Below are 21,267 nucleotides of genomic sequence, written 5' to 3'. Positions count from 1 at the left end.
GTACTGGGATTACAGGCATAAGCCACCGCACCAGCCCCTCTTACTTTTTGCCAGAAATATGATTAAATACCAGAATTGACCAATGAGTTGCATTTTATTTAATTTTCTTCACCATTAAGGATAATTTTACGAAAAGGCTAATTAACACTAAAGTCAACTAATTTTCTCACAACCAGAAAGAAATATATCAAAGACTCCTGGCTAATATTCAAACTGAAAATAATAACCCTGCATACATAGCTTAATTTACATTTCATGAATAAAATAAGTGGTTTAATTTATATTCTATGAATAAAATAGATTTAATGAAATCTAACATATGAGTAGGGAGTATGTAAATTGACTTGTGCTTTTAAAAATAAATATGCTATAATGTATTTATTCTGATTTTAAAACTTTATGTATAAATAATGGAAATAATGATTTTAATTTATAATCTAGTTCAGGTTTAATAATATTCTTTATAAAATATTTTTCAGAGAAATATTTCAAAATTCCAAATTTAAAGCAATTGATGAGAGATGCAGGCAAAGACCATCAACGGCAAAGATTAAATCTCATTCTCACTGTGTTTTTATTTCTCGAAATTTTCATACTGGGAGATTCCAATTACAGGTAGGGTGTAATATTTCATAGCAATCTTTTCAAATAATTTCTTTTGATACCATGTTATTAGCATTGCTGTCTTAAAATCTGAAGGACAGAGAATCCTCTGTTATTTTTTAATTTGAGGGACAAACTAGTTAGTTTATACTATAGGAAAACTGAAAAGCTAAACGAAAATGTATCACCTTCTACGGTTGTTTCTTCATATCTCTAGCCCAACAACCTACATTCCACATACTGGGATTGCTATAGGGATAAAGATAAATGGTATAAGAAAAACTGAAAGCAAAATTACCAGGCTTTCAAAGGAAAAAGATCTGGAGATAAGAGATACTCAGATAGCCTAACCATACCAGCTAATTGAAATTAAATTCACTTTGACAAGGATGTGCTAAGCCTTTACTATATTCCAAGCTCCTCTGGACCCCTTTATTGGAGATAGTAAGATATGGCACCTACCTTCAAGGTATATGTGTAGTACAAGTGAGAAAGGCAGACACCTAATTAACTTTGTGTGATATGGTGTCAACACAATGCTAAATGAACAAAGGTAGAAAAGGCAGAGACTAAAACGATAACAGCTAAGCAAAACAGTGTTTGTTTTGTAGATAGATAAATAGTGACAAACTGATAGATTGTCAAAGTTTCACTATATATCTTGAGTATTCAACTCAAGTTGTACTCGGTGTTCATTGATTTATCAAACATTTGTTGGCTGGCTGTGGCAGCTCACGCCTGTAATCCCAGAACTTTGGGAGGCCAAGGCAAGAGGATTGCTTGAGCCCAGGAACTGGGAACCAGCCCAGGCAACATAGCGAAACCCCATCTCCATAAAAATTTTAAAAATAAAAAAGTAGTTGGATGTAGTGGCTCACGCCTGTAGTCCTGCTTGTTCAGGTGGCTGAGGCAGGAGGATCCTTTAAGTGCAGGAGTTTGAAGTTGCGGTGAGCTATGACTGCGCCACTGTACTCCAGCCTGGGTGACAGAGCAAGACCCTGTCTCAAAAACAAACACTTTTGTTGAGTACTTTGTATACGTCAGCACTAGTTTTGCTACTGAGGCTATATAAACAAATAAGATATGAACCCAGCCCTAGATGAGCTCAAAATCAGTAGAGAAGAAAAATATATAAACTAAATAAGTACAATATCATATGACAAGAGCTCACAAAGCTGAAGAAGTGCAGACAAAAGAGGCTGAATTGAGGAAGGCTTCACAGAGAAGACATTTCAAACTGGGTTTTAAGAAATGAAGAGAGGCCGGGCTCGGTGGCGCAAGCCTGTAATCCCAGCACTTTGGGAGGCCGAGACGGGCGGATCACGAGGTCAGGAGATCGAGACCATCCTGACTAACCCAGGGAAACCCTGTCTCTACTTAAAAAAAATACAAAAAACTAGCCGGGCGTGGTGGTGGGCGCCTGTAGTCCCAGCTACTCGGGAGGCTGAGGCAGGAGAATGGCGTAAACCCGGAAGGCAGAGCTTGCAGTGAGCTGAGATCCGGCCACTGCACTCCAGGCTGGGCTACAGAGCCAGACTCCATCTCAAAAAAAAAAAAAAAAAAAAAGAAATGAAGAGAAGTTTGTCAGGAAGAAAGAGAACAAAGGACATCTCATGTTCAAAGGCTTGTGGCTATGAAAGGAAGCAATATATTCAGTAAAAGTGTTATAATGTTTGAAGCCTAGGATTCAGAAGAGAGTGGTGGAAAAAGATGCTGGGGATGAGATTGCGATGAGCTTCATTTGCATCCTAAGAATTTTGGATTTTACCCCTTAGGCTGCACAGAACCACTGAAGGATTATAGGATTATAGGAATATGGTCAAGGGCATTGTCTGTAGAGCCAGATTACAGATTTCAATTCTGGCTGTACCACCAATAGCTGTATAATGTTAGGCAAGTTACTTAACTTCTCTGTGTCTCAGTTTCCTCGTCTGCAAAATAAAGATAATATCACCTCCATAGAGTTGTTGTGGGATTAAAGAAATTATTATGTGAAAAAACACTCAGAATAGTGCCTGATCCTGTAGTGAGCACCGTACAATTCTACTATTATTTTTACTGGAAGATTTTAAGCAGATGGATGTAAACATCGAATTAATTCTAAAGGTTATTTCCTCTGACTTTCGAATGAAGGACAGTTTGCAATAGAGATGCCATTGCAGAGAAAAGTTGTTTCTGTGTATGCATTTAATATTAATTTATTCAGAACTCATCGTGTACTAGGCATTTTGCTAAGTACTAATGATATAATAATACCACCATACTTAACGATGTATAGACAAAAATAGACAACTACAAGTGTCATGAGTGCAATTTTAATTAGGTGGTTTATTATTCATTCAACAAATATGTAAGAAGTGCTTATATGCCAGGCATTGTATTAGGCCACTGGGAATTTGGAGGTGAACAAGGGAGATAGTAGCCCCTGCTTTTATGAAATTTTTAGTGTAGTGGGAGAGAGAAATAATGCACAAGTAAACACAAAATATTATTCAGGATTCTTTTTAATTATTTATTTTTTAATTGATAAACATTGTATATATTTATCATGTACAACATGATGTTTTGAAATATGTGTACTTTGTGGAATAGTTAAATCATGTTAATTAACACGTGTGTTACCTCAAATACTTGTCTTTTTTTGTGGTGAGAACACTTAACATCTACTCTCTTAATAATTTTCAACACTACAATACATTATTAACTATAATCACCATGTTATACAATAGATTCCTTGAATCTATTCCTCCTAACTAACTGAAATTTTGTATCCTTTGACCGACATCTCCTCTGTCACCCTGCCACCCCCAGCCCCTGGTATCCTGCCACCCCAGCCCACCATTCTACTGTCTGCTTCTACGAGTTCAACTTTTTTAGATTCCACATAGGAGTGAAATCATAGGGTATTTGTCTTTCTGTGCCTGGTTTCTTTCACTTAATGTGATGTCCTCCAGGTTCATCCAGGTTGTCGCAAATGACAAAGTTTCCTTCTTTCTTAAGGCTGTTATTCAGGATCCTTGATATTCAGTGACAGGGACCTCATTCAAACTACAATGAGAAAAAAAGTAGTATAAAAAGGATAAGGTAGTGTCCACCTCAGCCAGGCAATTCCAGTGTGAAAGAACTCTTTTGTATTGTCCCTCTTTTTATTAATGCCTGCCTCTGTATTGGCTTCTTCCTCTTCTACTACAGGCAGACTTCTACGGGGCAGGAGGATAAAATTATAACAAAAATAGGTTTAATATAATAAAAAATTAGAGATTGATTTCTAACAAAAACTTTTATTGTGAAATATGACATACATGCAGAAGAATACATATACACATACACACATACACAGGCAATTTAAATAATACATGGATATTTTATACTCACTACCCAGAATAAAAATAGAATATTACCAGTACCTTTGAGATATTCTGAGTCTTATGTATCTGTCACACCTCCAACTCCCACCCTCCACTAAAGGAACCACTATCCTGTAATTGCAGTTAATTATTTCCTTACTTTTCCCTATAGTTTTGCTATAAATGTTACAGAATAATATATTATTAAATTTCATGTGTTTTGAACTCCATATCTAATCTTTCCTTTTTTGTGCAGTATTGCATTTCTGAGATTCATCCAGTTCATGCACATAGCCATAGTTCATTGCTTTTACTGTTATTTGGTATCCCATTGTGTGAAAATACCAACTTTTCTGTGATTTACATTAAGTTTGGGGTGGTTTTAAGTTGTTCCTCTATGAAATCTTTATAGGGGCTACACTTAAGAGTAGAATTGCTGCATTATGGGGTCAGTGTATATCCAACCTTATTAGATAATCTCAAATTGTTTTCCAAAGTAGCTGTGTCAATATATGTTCCCCCAACACATATGTAAGTGCACAGATTACTTCATATTTTCAACAATCTTGACATTATCAAGTTTCTACATTTTTGACCATCTAATGGATGTGTAATGGTATCTGTAGTCTTCATACCTAATTTTTTTCAAGCCATTGTATATTCACAGCAAAATTGAGCAGAAAGTGCAGAGTCCCCCTGTATTCTTTCCCCCCACACAGGCACAGCCTCCCCAGCTATCCACATCCTGCATCAGAGAGGTGCATATGCTACCATTGATGAACCCACATTGATACATAATAATCCAAAATTCATAGGTTACAATAATGTTCACTTTTGATATTATGTAGTCTATGGGTTTTGACAAATGTACAATCGTGTCGTTATTAGTATCATACAGAATAGTTTCATTATCCTAAAAGTCCTCTGTGCTTCTCTGATTTATCCCTCCCTCTACTCTAATCCCTGGCAACCCCTGATCCTTTTAGTGTTTCCATAGTTTTTGCCTTTCCTAGAATAGGCACATTTGTCATGTAGTTGGAATCACACAGTACGTGGTCTTTTCATATTGGCTTCTTTCACTTAGCAATGTGCATTTAAGCTTTCTCCATGTATTTTCATGGCTCGACGGCCTGTCTTAGTCTGTTTTCTGTTGCTTATACCAGAATACCTGAAACTGGGTAATTTGTAAAAAATGAAATGTATTTCTTACAGTCTGGAGTTTGGAAGTCTAAGGTCAAGGAGGGGCACATCTGGTGAGAGCCTTCTTGCTGGTAGGATTTCTGCAAAGTCCTGAGGTGGCATAGGGCATCACATGGTGAAGGGGCTGAGTGTGCTAGTTCGAGTCTCTTGTCTTCTTAGAAAGCCACTAGTCTCACTCCTGGGATAACCCATTAATCTATTAGGATTAATATCCATTAAACCATTAATGGATTAATCTATTTATGACCCAATCACTTCTTAAAGGCCCCACCTTCTGAATACTGCCACATTGTGGATTAAGTTTCAACATGAGTTTTAGAAGGACAAACATTGAAACTATAGCCTAGCCTATTTCTTTTTAGCACGGAATAATATTCCATTGTGTGGGTATGCCATAGTTTATTTATCCACTCACCTGTGGAAGGACATTTTGGTTTTTTCCAAGTTTTGGCAATTATGAATAAAGTTACTATAAACATATGTGTGGAGGTTTTTGTATAAACATAAATTTTCAACTTATTTGCATAAATACCAGGGAACACAATTATGGATCTTATGGTACGAATGTGTGTAGTTCTATAAGAAAATACCAATTTTTCTTTTTCTCCCAAACTATATCAGTCTGCATTTCCACCTGCAATGTATGAGAGTTCCCGTTGCTCCACATTCTCACCAGCATTTGTTGCCAGTGTTTTGGAGTTTCACCATTCTAACAGATGTGTAGTGGTATCTCATTTTAATTTGCAATTCCCTCGTAACATGTGATGTTGAACATCTTTTCATGTGCTTATTTGCTATCTGTATATCTTCTTTGATGAGACATCTCTTCAGATCTTTCATTTATTTTTAATTGGGTTATTCATTTTCTTATTGCTGAATTTTAAAGAACGTAAGTATATTTAAGTTATAAAGAACTTATATATAACAAGTTTAAAATATATATTTTATACACATACACACACATATATATATACACACACACATTATATATATATAAAGAGCAATAATCCTTTATCGGATATGTCCTTTGCAAATATTTTTTCCCAGCCCATGGCTTGTATCTCTTGGTATTTCACTGCAGTTTGGATTTGTATTTTTCTGCTAATAAATGAGATGATTATCTTTTCAAAAGTTCAAAAGTACATCGGGGCTAGGCGCAGTGGTTCACATCTATAATCCTAGCACTTTGGAAGGCAGAGGCGGGCAGATCCCCTAAGCTCAGGAGTTCGAGACCAGCTTAGCCAACATAGCAAGAGCCTGTCTCCAAAAAAAAAAAAAAAGTGTATTGGCCATTTTGGTTTCCTCTTATGTAAAATGCTTGTTATCTTTTATTATTAGATTATTTGCCTGTTTATTATGAAACTTTGAAGGAGTTATTTATTTGAGATATCTAATCCTCTTTCACTTATGTACATTTAAACATTTTCATCCATTTTTTTACTGCTCTTTGCACTTTTTTTTTTTTTTTTCTGAGACAGAGTTTCACTCTTTTCTCCCAGGCTGGAATGCAGTAGTGTGATCTTGGCTCACTGCAACCTCCGCCTCCCGGGTTCATGCAATTCTTCTGCTTCAGCCTCCCGAGTATCTGGGATTACAGGCTTCCGCCACCACGCCCAGCTAATTTTTGTATTTTTAGTTGAGATAGAGTTTCACCATGTTGGCCAGGCTGGTCTGGAACTCCTGACCTTCAGGTGATCCACCTGCCTTGGCCTCCCAAAGTTCTGGGATTACTTACAGGTGTGAGCCACCAAGTCCAGTCAATTTTTCTTTTTTCTTTTCTTTTTTCTTTTCTTTTTTTTTTTGAGATGGATCTCACTCTGTTGCCCAGGTAACTGCACTCCAGCCTCCAGAGTTCACATGATTCTCCTGCCTCAGCTTCTGGAGTAGCTGGGATTATAGGTGCCCACCACCATGCCCTGCTAATTTTTGTATTTTTAGTGGAGATGGGGTTTTGCCATGTTGGCCAGCCTGGTCTTGAACTCCTGGCCTCAAGTGATCCACCCACCTTGGCCTTCCAAAGTGCTGGGATTATAGGCATGAGCCTCTGTACCTGGCCTCTTTGCACTATTTTTAAGGTGTGTTTTTGTTGCAGGGCAGCCGCCTCAAAACTGGGGCTTAGCCTAGGAGGAAGCCAGGAAAGAATTCAAGGGCAAACTGGTGGTGTTGAACAGCAAACTTTTGTTGAACATTACTGCTCTTTGCAGAGCAGGGCTAATTCATAGGCAGCACATCCAGAGACAGCAACCTATGGGCTCTTATCAACTGTGATTATACTCAGTAAACCCACATTCAATTACATGCAAATTAAGGGATGGATCAATGCAAATGGAAGAATGGATTACTTAGAACTTTCTAGGAAAGGGGCAGTAATATCTGAGTCATCGCCATGGAAAGTGGTGATAACTTCTGGGTCACTGCCATGGCACTGGTGGTAGTATCTTATGTTAATGAGCAACGAAGGCAGATAGGGATGGCTTTTGTCACCACCTGCTGGTTCCTGTGCGTTTCTTCACTTTATTCTTTCTGGACAAGATCCTGTTTTGGTCAGCAGTATTGTGACCAGAAAACAAGTCCTGCCAGTTTCCTAACCTCATCCCACCTCAGAGATTACTCTTCCTTAATCTTAAAGGGCCTGTGGAAGGGCAGAGGCCCATCTTCTGTAACTGCTTCTTGCTTGTTTTATGGGTATAGGCCCTGCCTAGCATTGGAGGAGTAAAAATCTCTGGATACCTTATCCAAGGGGCCCAGCGGTAAGGTGTTTTTATTTTCCAGGTCAAAAGATGGGATGGGTTGGAAGCCTTGTGCCAGCATCATCTTTATGTGGAATCTAGAAAGTATAAACTTTAGTAGGACGTTAAACAAGAAAAGAAATTAGAAGGAAGAGAAAAATTAATGCTCCTATGCCCACCCATGGCATCACATTATCTATTTATGCATTTGTGAAATAATAGTTTTCAGTCTTTTAGGGGGTTACAAACATAAGTCTGGTATCCTCCTCTTAGGCTTGTGAGGACTTATAAGAAACAGGCTTAATCCTGGACATATATCCAGGTAGTGATTCCTTTGAAGTTTAATAGCAGTAGGGTTTTTAGTTTTAAGTTTTTAGTAAGACTAAGTCTTCCAGGAGGAGGCAATACTTTATTTCTATATTCTTGAAGGGCCTTGTGAACCTATCCTAAGTTATAAAGGGGACATAGTGCTGGATTATAGGAATGAGTCACCATGACCAGCTTATAATTAACTTTATAGAAGCCTTGCACATCTTATTTTGTTACCAATGTATGGGCATTCTGTCTGACATGAATAGAAGCCAATACTATGGCACCAGCTTTTGAGAAAAGAAAAAGCTTCATTGCAAGGTCGACTGGGCAAGGAGTTAGAAGGCAATGCTCAAATATGCCACCCTAAGCTGGAGTCTGGGAGCAGATCTGAAAGGCAGACGGTAACTATGAAGGAGACAGAAAAATGCAACAAGGCCTGATCTGATTGGGTCCCAAAGAGGAGGTGCCAGGTCCTTGGGTTTTAAATTTGTACTTCAGCAAAACAGGAGCTAGATGCAGTGGCTCATACTTGTAATCCCAGCACTTTGGGATGCTGAGGTGGGTGGATCGCTTGAGCTCAGGAGTTCAAGACCAGCCTGGACAACATAGTGAGACCTCAACTCTAAAAACAAAAAACAAAAATAGGGCACCCCTTCACTTCTTAATTGGGTCCCTGTTCCTCAACTCAAGTTACTTAGATTCTGCACGTGGTTAACTTTCCATTCTAATCAGCTCTGGGTCACCTATTGGGCATGATTGGTTCATCTAGGCATGCTCAAGTGTGACTTGCAACCTGGGCCCACTGCAGCTGAGAAACTCAATTTTTTGTTATAATTGCTACTGACAAAGTTTAACCGGAGTGAACTGGTTCTATGATTACATTGTTAGTTTTTATTACTGGAATTTTTTTGAGACAGGGTCTTGCTCTGTTGCCCAGGCTGGAGTGCAGTGGCACAATCACAGGTCACTGTAATCTTGAACTCCTGGACTCAAAGGATCCTCCCACCTCAGCCTCCTGAGTAGCTGGAGCTATAGATACACACCACCATGTCCACTTTTTTAAAAAAATTGTAGAGATAGAGTCTTGCTGTGTTGCCCAGGCTAATCTCGAACTCCTGGGCTCAGTGAGCCTCCTCTTCAGTCTCCCAATGTGCTGATTACAGGTGTGAGCCACTGCACCCAACTCCTATTACTGAAAAATTTATATACTTGTGCTTTTGTGAAATGATTTTAAGTAAACTTTTAATTTTAGAATAATCTATGATTTATAGAAAAGTCATAAAGATAATATAAAATTTTTCTATACCCTTCACCCAGTTTTCCTCCAGTGCTAAAATCTTAAGTTACCATAGTACATTTGTCAAAATTAAGAAACCAACACTGGTACATTATTATTAACTAAACTCCAGATGTTATTTAGATTTCACCAGTTTTTACATGAATGTACTTTTGCTATTTCAGGACCTAATCCAGGATCCTACACTGCCTTTGTCTCTCTAATTTCCTCTGCTCTGTGACTGTATCTCCATCTTTCTTGTTTAATCTGACCTTTACAGTTTTGAGGAGTGCTGGTCATGTTTGTAAAATGTCCCTTAATTGGGGTTTGTTTAATTTTTTTCATTATTTATAACTTGGGTTATGGATTTTGTAGAAGAATACCACTAAAGTGAAATTAATATGATTTTAAAAATATTTTATTGATACAATTTTTAAAATATTTTGAGATTAATTACCTATAATAGAATGCAAAGAATTTAGATACTCCACTTGATGAACATTGACGTCTGTGTATCCATTCAACCAACACTTAAAACAAACTACAGAACATTTTTATCATCTAAGAAAGTTCTCTCTTGTCTCCTTTCCAGTCAATTCCTCTACCCATCCCAGGTATCAGCTTTCTGATTTTTTGTCTGTTTTTTTTTTTTTTTTGAGATGGAGTTTCTCTCTTGTTGCCCAGGCTGGAGTGCAGTGGCGCCATCTCAGCTCACTGCAACTTCCGCCTCCTGGGTTCAAGCGATTCTCCTGCCTCAGCCTCCAGAGTAGCTAGGACTACAGACACATGTCACCAAACCCAGCTAATTTTGTATTTTTAATAGAGATGGGGTTTCACCATGTTGGCCAGGCTGGTCTCGACAGCCTGACCTCAGGTGATCCACCTGCCTCGGCCTTCCAAAGTGCTGGGATTACAGGCATGAGCCACTGCACCAAGCAACTTTCTGATTTCTGACAATGTTTAGTTTTTATCTGTTCCAAAATTACATATAAATTAAATTGTATCTTTTATGTCTGACTACTCTCACTTAATAAAAGTTTTGGGGTTCACCCATGTTATTGTGTGTGTTAGAACTTTGTTCTTTCTGTTGATAAGTGGTAGTTCATTATAAGAACATTTTACGCATTCTCTTGTTGATGGATATTGGGTTGTTTTTAGTTTTTGACTACTATGAATAAGGCTACTCTAAACAACCACATACTTTTAGTGAACATATATTTTCATTTCTTTTATTATTATTATTATTTTTATTGAGACGGAGCCTCGCTCTGTCGCCCAGGCTGGAGTGCAGTGACCTGATCTCAGCTCACTGCAAGCTCCCGAGTTCATGCCATTTTGCTGCCTCAGCCTTCTCAGTAGCTGGGACTACAGGCGCCCGCCACTGCGCCCAGCTAATTTTTTGTATTTTTAGTAGAGACGGGGTTTCACTGTGTTAGCCAGGATGGTCTCGATCTCCTGACCTCGTGATCTGCCTCCCAAAGTGCTGGGATTACAGGCATGAGCCATGGCACCTGGGCCATTTTTCTTTCTTTCTTTCTTTTTTTATTTTTTGAGACAGAGTTTTTTTACTCAGTCACCCAGGCTGGAATGTAGTTGCATGATCTCAGCTCACTGCAACCTCCACCTCCTGGGTTCAAGCGATTCTCCTGCCTCAGCCTCCCGAGTAGCTGGGACTACAGGTGTGTGCCACCACGCCCGGCTAATTTTTTGTATTTTTAGTAAAGATCAGATTTCACCATGTTGGCCAGAATGGACTAGAACTCTTGACCTCCAGTGATCCGCCCACCTTGGCCTCCCAAAGTGCTGGAATTACAGGCGTGAGCCACCGTGCCCAGCCTATATTTTCATTTTTCATGGGAAAGTATCTGAACATGGAATTGTCAAGGCGTGGGAAGACATATGTGTAACTTTATAAAAACTGCTGAGCAGGTTTCCAAAGTGATTGTAACTTATTTCACTCCCACCAGCAATAAGTGAGAGTTTCAATTGTTCCATGTACTTGCCAACAAATGGTGTTATTTTTAGTGTTTTTAATTTTAGCTATTTTAGTGGGTATAAAATGGCATTTAAATGTGCTTTTAGGCCAGGCACAGTGGCTTACTCCTGTAATCCCCGCACTTTGGGAGGCCAAGGTGGGCAGATCACCTGAGGTCAGGAATTGAAGATCAGCCTGGCTGGTATGGCAAACTCCCATCTCTACTGAAAACAAAACAAACAAAAATTATCTGAGTGTGGTGGTGCTTGCCTCTAATCCCAGCTACTTGGGAGGCTGAGGCAGGAGAATTGCTTGAATTTGGGAAGCAGAGGTTGCAGTGAGCAGAGATTGCACCGCTGCACTCCAGCCTGGGTGACAGAGCAAGACTTCGTCTCAAAAAATTAAATTAAAATAAAATAAATAGCTTTTAATTTATATTTCCCTGATGACTAAAGACGGTGAGCTTGTTGGCTAGCTGAATATATTTGTATATATGACCTGCTTGTTTCAGTCTTTTATCCACTTTTTAAATTGGAATGTTGATTTTGTTTTGTTTGCTTTTTTTTTTTTTGAGATGGAATCTGGCTCTGTCACCCAGGCTTGAGTGCAGTGGCACGATCTTGGCTCACTGCGACATCTGCTTTCCCAGTTCAAGTGATTCTCTTGCCTCAGCCTCTCGTGTAGCTGGGATTACAGGAGCCTACCACCACACCTGGCTAATTTTTGCATTTTTAGTAGAGGCGGGGTTTCACCATGTTGGCCCGGCTGGTCTCAAACTCCTGACCTCAGTCGATCTGCCTGCCTCAGCCTTCCAAAGTGCTGGGATTATAGGTGTGAGCCACTGTGCCCAGCCACACAGCAAAATTTTTAAATTTTTTGTAGAGATGGGGTCTCAAACTCCTGGCCTCAGGTGATCCTCTTCAGCCTCCCGAGCACTGGGATTGAGTGTGAGCCACTGCACCTGGCCCATGGCACTCTTTATACTCACTCTCTTCCTCCCTTTCCCTAGCTCCTGGCAACCAGTACCCTGTCACCCATCTCTATAATTTTATCATTTCCAGAATGTTATATAAATGGAGTCATGTAGCATGTGGACTTTTGACTGTTGGCTTTTCTTTGGAGATTGTGCAGTGGCACAATCATAGGTCACTGTAACCTTGAACTCATGGACTCAAAGGATCCTTCCACCTCAGCCTCCTGAGTAGCTAGGACTGCAGACATGTGCCACCATACCCCAAGAGACCCTGTTTAATACCTGTCTTATTCATTTCAGGCTGCTATAGCAAAAATAACATAGATTGGGTGGTTTAAACAACATTTAATTCCCTCAGTTTTGGAGGCTGAGAAGTCCAAGATCAAGAAGCTGAAAGATCCGATTCTGGTGAAGGCCCTCTTCCTGGTTTGAAGACGGCCTTTGTCTTGCTGTGTTTCCATATGGCAGGGAGCAGAGAGAGTAAGAGCACACTTTCACATCTCTTCTTATAAAGGCACGAATTCCATTCATGAGAGTCCAAGTCCTCATGTCTTAATTATTTCCCAAAGGCTCCAACTCCTAATATCATCACACTGGGGGTTAAGATTTCAGTGCATGAATTTTGAGCTGACACATACATTCAGTTCGTAATAATATCCATACAATCTCTCCAAGCTGCTGCATCAATAGTTGGTTCTTTTTCATGACTGAGTAGTGTAACATTGTGTGTTATACTAATGATTAAACCACAAAGTTTAATCATTTATGCATTGAGGGATATTTGAGATAATTCCAGTTTGGAGCTTGCAAATAAAGGTGCCACAAACATTCATGTACAGGTTTTTCTGTAGAGATAAATTTTCATTTCTCTAGAATAAATGCCCAGGAATGCAGTTTCTGGGTCATATGGTGAGACCCAGAACCTGGCAGAGACACAAAACAAAAAGAAAATTTCAGGCCTATATCTTTGATGAACATTGATGCAAAAATCCTCAACAAAATACTGGCAAACCAAATCCAGAAGCACATGAGAAAGTTTATTCACCACAATCAAGTAGGCTTTATTCCTGGGATGCAAGGTTGGTTCACCCTATACAAATCAATAAATGTTATTCATCATATAAACAGAACTAAAGACAAAAACCACTATGCACTTAATTTTTTAAGAAACTGTCAGCCTTTATTCCAGAATAACTGTCCCATTTTACATTTCCAACAGTAATGTATGAGAGATTCAGTTTCTTTCTTTCTTTTTTTTTAAGAGACAAAGGCCTTGCTATGTTGTCCAGGCTGGACTCTTCACTCCTGGGCTCAAGTGATCCTCCCACTTCAGTCCCCTGAGTAGCTAAGACTACAGACGTGTGCCACTACACTCCAAGAAATGCAATTTCTAAGCATCCTTGCCAGCATTTGATACTATGTATATTATGTTAGTCATTTAAAAATATGTGTTTTCATGTATGATATATGTGTCCAACTTCATTCACTTGCAATGGATATCTCATTGTCCCAACACCATTTGTAGAAAAGTCTTTTTTCCCCATTCCATTGTCTCAGCACACTTATCGAAAATCAGTTGACTGCAAGTGTGAGTGTTTATTTCTGGACTCTCGGTTCTATGTCATTGATTTATATGTCTCACACCAATACCATACTGTCTTGATTATTGTAGCTTTGTAGTAAATTTTAATATCAGGAAGTGTGAGCCTTCCAGTTTTGTTCATTTTCAAGATTATTTTGACTATCATAGTTTTACATCTTACATTTCTATGTTTAGTCCATTTTTAGTTAATTTTTTTTTTCTTTTTTGAAACGGAGTTTTACTCTTCTCGCCCAGGCTGGAGGGCAATGGTGCTCTCTTGGCTCACTGCAACCTCCGTCTCCCAGGTTCAAGTGATTCTCCTGCCTCAGCCTCCTGAGTAGCTGGGATTACAGGCATGCACCACCACGACTGGCTAATTTTGTATTTTTAGTAGAGACGGGGCTTTCTCCATGTTGGTCAGGCTGGTCTCAAACTCCTGACCTCAGGTGATCTGCCCACCTTGGCCTCCCAAAATGCTGGGATTACAGGTGTGAGCCACCAAGTCCAACCATTAATTGTTTTGAATAAGGTGTGAGGTTTAGGTCAAGGTTCATTTTTGGCAGTACCCATGTCTAATTGTTCCAGTATTATTTGTTGAAAAAGTAAACACATTGAATTGCTTTGCTTTGCATCTGTGAATTGCTTTTGCAATTCTTCTCCCATTTATGGCAGTTCCTCCTCCTCCTCCTTTCTCCATTTTAGTCAGTGGTAAGAGCTACTGTAGATGTCTTCTCTCTTATGAAGGGTTTGTCACTTTCTGAAGTTTAGCTTTTTGTTTTATTTTTAAAAGATGATTATTGGCCAGGCTTGGTGGCTCACACCTGTAATCCTAGCACTGTGAGAAGCTGAGGCGGGAAGATCATCTGAGTGCAGGAGTCTGAGACCAGCCTAGACAACAAAGCAAGACATCATCTCTAGCAAAAAGAAAGAGTGAGAAAGAGGAAGAAAGGAAGGAACAAAAAATTTTTTAAAAAGATAGTTAAGCTTATCCATATTGCTTGTGTCATTACAGTAAGAGCAATGGTCTTTTACAACTTTCTACTTTTAAACCTAAAATAGACAATGATTGGCCATGGATTGCTGGCCTGTAGAAATAGTCATTTTCTGGCTAGTTTATAGAAATGATCTCACTGCTGCCACACTACTAAATGCTTTGGTTAACACCACCCATTGGAGTGTAGTGACCAGTGACCAAGAGCACCTCAGTTCCCCCAGCAAAGTGAATTCCCAACCTTGAGCCAGAGAGCAAAGTCAGGGCCCAGTACAAGTCCCTTAGAGTTAGAGCACACAGTCTAGGAATTGGGAGCTGAGGATTGGCCCCTTAAAATATTCCAGAAATGAAGCCAGTTAGTTGAATCTACCTTATGCCACAATCAAACCCTCAAGGTCATCAAATAGGAGAAAGGGAAAAAGAAAACATCCACAGGTCAGCAACCTCAGAGATTGATGGTGGATAAACCCACAGTGCATAAACCCTGACAATTCAAAAAGCCAGAGAGCCTTCTTGCCTCCAAATGACCACATCACCTCTCCAGCAAAGGTTCTGAACCAGGCTGAGAGGCTGAGATGACAGAGATAGAATTCAGAATATGAATAGTAATGAAGATTACTGAGCTACAGAAGTGCATTGAAACCCAGTGCAAGGAAGCTAAAAGTCATGATAAAATGATGCAGGAGCTGACAGACAAAATAGCCAGTATAGAAAAGAACCTCACAAACCTGATAGAGCTCAAAAACACACTACATGAATTTCATAATGTAATCACAAGTATTAATAGCAGAATAGACTAAGCAGAGGAGAGAATCTCAGAGCTTGAAGATGGGCTTTCTGAAATTAGTCAACAAGAATAGAGAAAAAAGAATGAATAAAACTTCTGAGAAATATGGGATTATGTAAAGAGACCTAATTTATGACTCATTGGTATCCCCAAAAGAGATGGGGAGAATGGAACCAATGTGGAAAATATATTTCAAGATATCATCCATCTCTTTCAGGGAAATACAGAGAACTCTAGTAAGATACTTCACAAGAATATTATCCCTGAGACACATAATCATTGAATTCTCCAAGGTCAAAATGAAAGAAAAAATGTTAAAGGCAGCTAGAGAGAAAGGTCAGGCCACCTACAAAGGGAAGCCCATCAGACTAACTGCAGACCTCTCAAAAGAAACCCTACAAGTCAGAAGAGATTGGGAGCCAAAATTCAGCATTCTTAAAGACAAGAAATTCCAACCCAGAATTTCATATCTGGCCAAATTAAGCTTCACAAGCAAAGGAGAAATAAGATCCTTTTCAGACAAGCAAATTCTGAGAGAATTTGTTACCACCATATCTGCCTTACAAAAGCTCCTGGAGGAAGCACCAAATATGGAAAGGAAAGACCCTTACCAGCCACTACAAAAACACTGAAGTATACAGACCAGTGACACTATAAAGCAACCACGTAAGCAAGTCTGCAAAATAACCAGCTAACATAATGATGACAGGACAAATCCACACATATCAATATTAACCTTGAATGCAACTTGGTTACATGTCTTAATTAGAAGACACAGTAGCAAGCGGGAAAAAGAAGCAAGACCCATTGATATGCTGTCTTCAAGAGACCCATCTCACATGCAACGATACACATAGGCTCAAAATAAGAGAATGATGAAAAATCTACCAAGCAAATGGAAAACAGAAAAAGTAGGGGTTGTAATCCTAGTTTCAGACAAAACAGACTTCAAACCAGCAAATGTTTAAAAAAGACAAAGAAAGGCATTACTTAATAGTAAAGGGTTCAATTTAACAAGAAGACCTAACTATTCTAAATATCTATGCACCCAACACAAGAGCATCCAGATTCATAAAGCAAGTTCTTAGACACCTTCAAAGAGACTTAGACTCCCACACAATAGTAGTGGGAGAGTTTTACACCCCACTGACAATATTTGACAGATCAATGAGACAGAAAATTAGCAAAGACATTCAGGACCTGAACTCAGCACTGAATCAAATGGACTTGATAGACATCTGCAGAACTCTTCACCCAAAAACAACAGAATATACATTCTTCTCATTGCCACATGGCACGTATTCTAAAATCAATTACATAATCAGAAGTAAAACACTCTGGCTGGGTACAGTCGCTCATGCCTGTAATCCTTGCACTTTGGGAGGCCAAAGCAGACAGTTTGAGACCAGCCTGGCCAACATGGTGAAACCCTGTCTCTACTAAAAATACAAACATTAGCCAGGCATGGTGGCATGTGCCTATAATCCCATCTACTCAGGAGGTTGAGGCAGAAGAATCACTTGAACCTGGGAGTCAGAGGTTGCAGTGAGCTGAGATGGCACCACTGCATTCCAGCCTGGATGACACAGTAAGACTCTGTCAAAAAAAGAAAGAAAGAAAAAAAAAAGTAGAACACTCCTCAGCAAATGCAAAAGAACAGAAATCCTAACAATCTATCTCTCAGACCAAAACACAATCAAATTAGAAACAAAGACTAAGAAATTCACTCCAAACTATATAATTACATGGAAATTAAATAAACTGCTCCTGAATGTCTTTTGGGTAAACAATGAAATTAAGGTAGAAATCAAGAAGTTCTTTGAAACTAATGAGATCAAAGGTGCAACATACCAGAATCTCTGGGACATAGCTAAGGCAGTATTAAAAGGGAAACTTATAGCACTAAATGCCCACATCAGCAAGTTAGAAAGATATGAAGTTAACAACCTAACATTAAACTAAAAGAACTAGAGAACCAAGAGCAAACAAATCCCAAAGCTAGCAGAAGACAAGAAAGAACCAAAATCAGAGCTGAACTGAAGGAGAATGAGACACACACACACACACACACAAATTCAAAAGATCAATGAATCCAGGAGTTGGTTTTCTGAAAAAAATAATAAAATAGACTGCTAGCTAGACTAGTAGAGAAGAAAAGAGATTGTTCAAATAAATACAACCATAAATGACAAGAGGGATATTCCAATGACCCATAGAAATACAAATAACCATCAGAGAATATTATGGACACCTCGATGCACATAACTAGAAAATCTAGAAGAAATGGATAAATTCCTGGATACATACACCTTCCTAAGACAACCAAGAAGAAATTTAATCACTGAACAGACCAATAATAAGTTGTGAAATTCAGTCAGTGATAAACAGGCTACCAACCAGAAAAAACCCAGGACCAGATGGATTCATAGCTGAATTCTACCAGATGTGCAAAGAAGAGCTAGTACCATTCCTTTTAAAACTATTCCAAAAAATTAAGGAGGAGGGACTCCTCCCTAACTCATTCTATGAGGCCAGCATCATCTTGATGCCAAAACCTGGCAGAGACACAAAACAAAAAGAAAACTTCAGGCCTATATCTTTGATGAACATTGATGCAAAAATCCTCAACAAAATACTGGCAAACCAAATCCAGCAGCACATGAGTAAACTTATTCACTGTGATCAAGTAGGCTTTATTCCTGGGATGCAAGGTTGGGTCAACATAAATCAATAAATGTGATTCATCATATAAACAGAGCTAAAGAAAGAAAATCACATGATTGGACCGGGCACAGTGGCTCACACCTTCAATCTCAACACTTTGGGAGGCCAAGGAGGGCAGATAACCTGAGGTTGGGAGTTCGAGACCAGCCTGACCAACATGGAGAAACCCCATCTCTACTAAAAATACAAAATTAGCCAGGCGTGGTGGCATATGCCTGTAATCCCAGCTACTCGGGAGGCTGAGGCAGGAGAATCACTTGAACCTGGGAGGCGGAGGTTGTGGTGAGCCGAGATCACACCATTGCACTCCAGCCTGGGCAACGAGAGTGAAACTGTCAAAAAAAACAAAACAAAACAAAACATGATTATCTCAATAGATGCAGAAAAGCCTTTAAATAAAATTCAACACAACTTCATGTTAAAAAGTCTTAATAAACTAGGTATTGAAGGAACATACTTCAAAACAATGAGAGCCATCTATGACAAACCCATACTCAGCATCATACTGAATGGGCAGAAGCTGGAAGCATTCCCCTTGAAAACAGGCACAAGACAAGAATGCCCTCTCTCACCACTCCTACTCAACATAGTACAGGAAGTCCTGGCTAGGGCAATCAGTCAAGAAAAAGAAATAAAGGGCATCCAAATAGGAAGAGAGGAAGTCAAACTATCCCTGTTTGCAGATGACATGATCCACTATCTGGAAAACCCCATTGTCTCAGCCCAAAAGCTCCTTAAGCTGATAAACAACTTTGGCAAAGTCTCAGGATACAATATTAATGTGCAAAAATTACTAACATTCCTATACGCCAACAACAGTCAAGTTGAGAACCAAATCAGGAATGCAATCCCATTCACAATTGCCACAAAAAAATATAAAATACCTACGAATACAGCTAATCAGAGAGTTGAAATAACTCTATAAGAAGAACTACAAAACACTGCTCAAAGAAATCAGAGATGACACAAGCAAATGGAAAAACCTTCCATGCTCATGGATAGGAAGAATCACTATTGTTTAAATGGCCATACTGCCCAAAACAATTTATAGATTCAATGCTATTTCTATTAAACTACCATTGACATTCTTCATAAAACTAGAAAAAAATTTTTTTATTTTATTATTTCTATTTTGATTTTGATTTTTTTTTTTTTTTTGAGATGGAGTCTTGCTCTGTCACCCAGGCTGGAGTGCAGTGGTGTGATCTGAGCTCACTGGAACAAAAAAGAGCCTGAGTAGCCAAGGAAATCCTAAGCAAAAAGAACAAAGCTGGAAGCATCACATTACTCCACTTCAAAGTATACTATAGAGTTACAGTAACCAAAACAGCATGGTACTGGTACAAAAACAGACACATAGACCAATGGAACAGAACACAGAACCCAGAACCCAAAAGTAAGGCCACACACCTACAATGATCTGATCTTTGACAAACCTGACAAAAACAAGCAATGGGGGAAGGATTCTCTATTCAACAAATGGTGTTGGGATAACTGGCTAGCCACATGCAGAAGACTGAAACTGGACCCCTTCCTTATACCATATACAAAAATTAACTCAAGATAGATTAAAGACTTAAATGTAAATAAAACCCAAATGTATAAAAACCCTGGAAGACCACCTAGGCAATACCATTCTGGACATAGAAATGGGCAAAGATTTCATGATGAAGATGCCAATAGCAATTGCAACAAAAGCAAAAATTGACAAATGGTATCTAATTGAATGAAAGAGCTTATTCACAGCAAAGGAAATTATCAACAGAGTGAACAGACAACCTGTAAATGGGAGAAAATGTTTGCAAACTATGCATCTGACAAAGGTCTAATATCCAGCATCTACCTGGAACTTAAGCAAATTTACAAGAAAAAAACAAGCAACCCCATTAAAAAGTGAGTAAAGGACATGAACAGACACTTTTCAAAAGAAGACATACCTGTGGCCAAGAATCATTTGAAAAACTCAATATCACTGATTATTAGAGAAATGCAAATCAAAACCACAATGAGATACCATCTCACCAGTCAAAATGGCTATTACTAAAAAGTCAAGGCTTGACATGGTGGCTCATGCCTGTAATCTCATCACTTTGGGAGGCTGAGACAGGTGGATCACTTGAGGTCAGGAGTTAGAGACCAGCCTGACCAACATGACAAAACACCATCTCTACTAAAAAATACAAAAATTAGCTGGGTGTGGTGGTGCACACATGTAATTCCAGCTACTTGGGAGGCTGAGGCAGGATAATCACTTGAACCCCAGAGGCAGTGGTTGCAATGAGCTGAGATCATGCCACTGCACTCCAGCCTGGGTGACAGAGACTCTGTCTCAAAAAAAATAAAAAACAATAAAAAAATTTAAAAACATGCTGGTGATGCTACAGAGAAAAAGGAATTCTTACACACTGTTATGAGAGTGCAAATGAGTTCAATCATTGTGGAAGACAGTGTGGCAATTCCTCAATTCTTAAAAACAGAAACACCATTTGACCCCGCAATCCCATTACTGGCTATTACCCAAAGGAATATAAATTGTTCAATTATAAAGACACATGTGTGTGTGTGTTCACTGCAGCATTATTCACTATAGCAAAGACATGGAATCAACCTAAATGCCCATCAGTAGTATACTGGATAAAGAAGATATGGTACATATACATTATGGAATACTACACAGCCATAAAAAAGAATGAGATCATACCCATTGCAGGAACGTGGATGGAACTGGAGGTCATTATCTTTAGCAAATTAACACAGGAACAGAAAAC

At 39.0% G+C, this 21,267-nt stretch overlaps 1 protein-coding gene across 1 annotated transcript in view; it reads left to right on the top strand.

Moving 5' to 3' along the window:
• Positions 1 to 21,267, top strand: part of C1H1orf185 (chromosome 1 C1orf185 homolog) — a 49,285-nt gene that overhangs the window by 18,202 nt on the left and 9,816 nt on the right. Inside the window, exon 3 of the mRNA XM_023187219.1 lies at positions 480 to 615. Coding sequence (XP_023042987.1) covers positions 480 to 615 — 136 coding nt within the window. The remainder of the gene's footprint in view (positions 1 to 479; positions 616 to 21,267) is intronic.

The sequence above is a fragment of the Piliocolobus tephrosceles genome, chromosome 1 (genome assembly GCF_002776525.5).
Source record: "Piliocolobus tephrosceles isolate RC106 chromosome 1, ASM277652v3, whole genome shotgun sequence".
Classification (NCBI taxonomy): domain Eukaryota; kingdom Metazoa; phylum Chordata; class Mammalia; order Primates; family Cercopithecidae; genus Piliocolobus; species Piliocolobus tephrosceles.
This window is presented reverse-complemented; position numbering and strand designations above follow the sequence as displayed.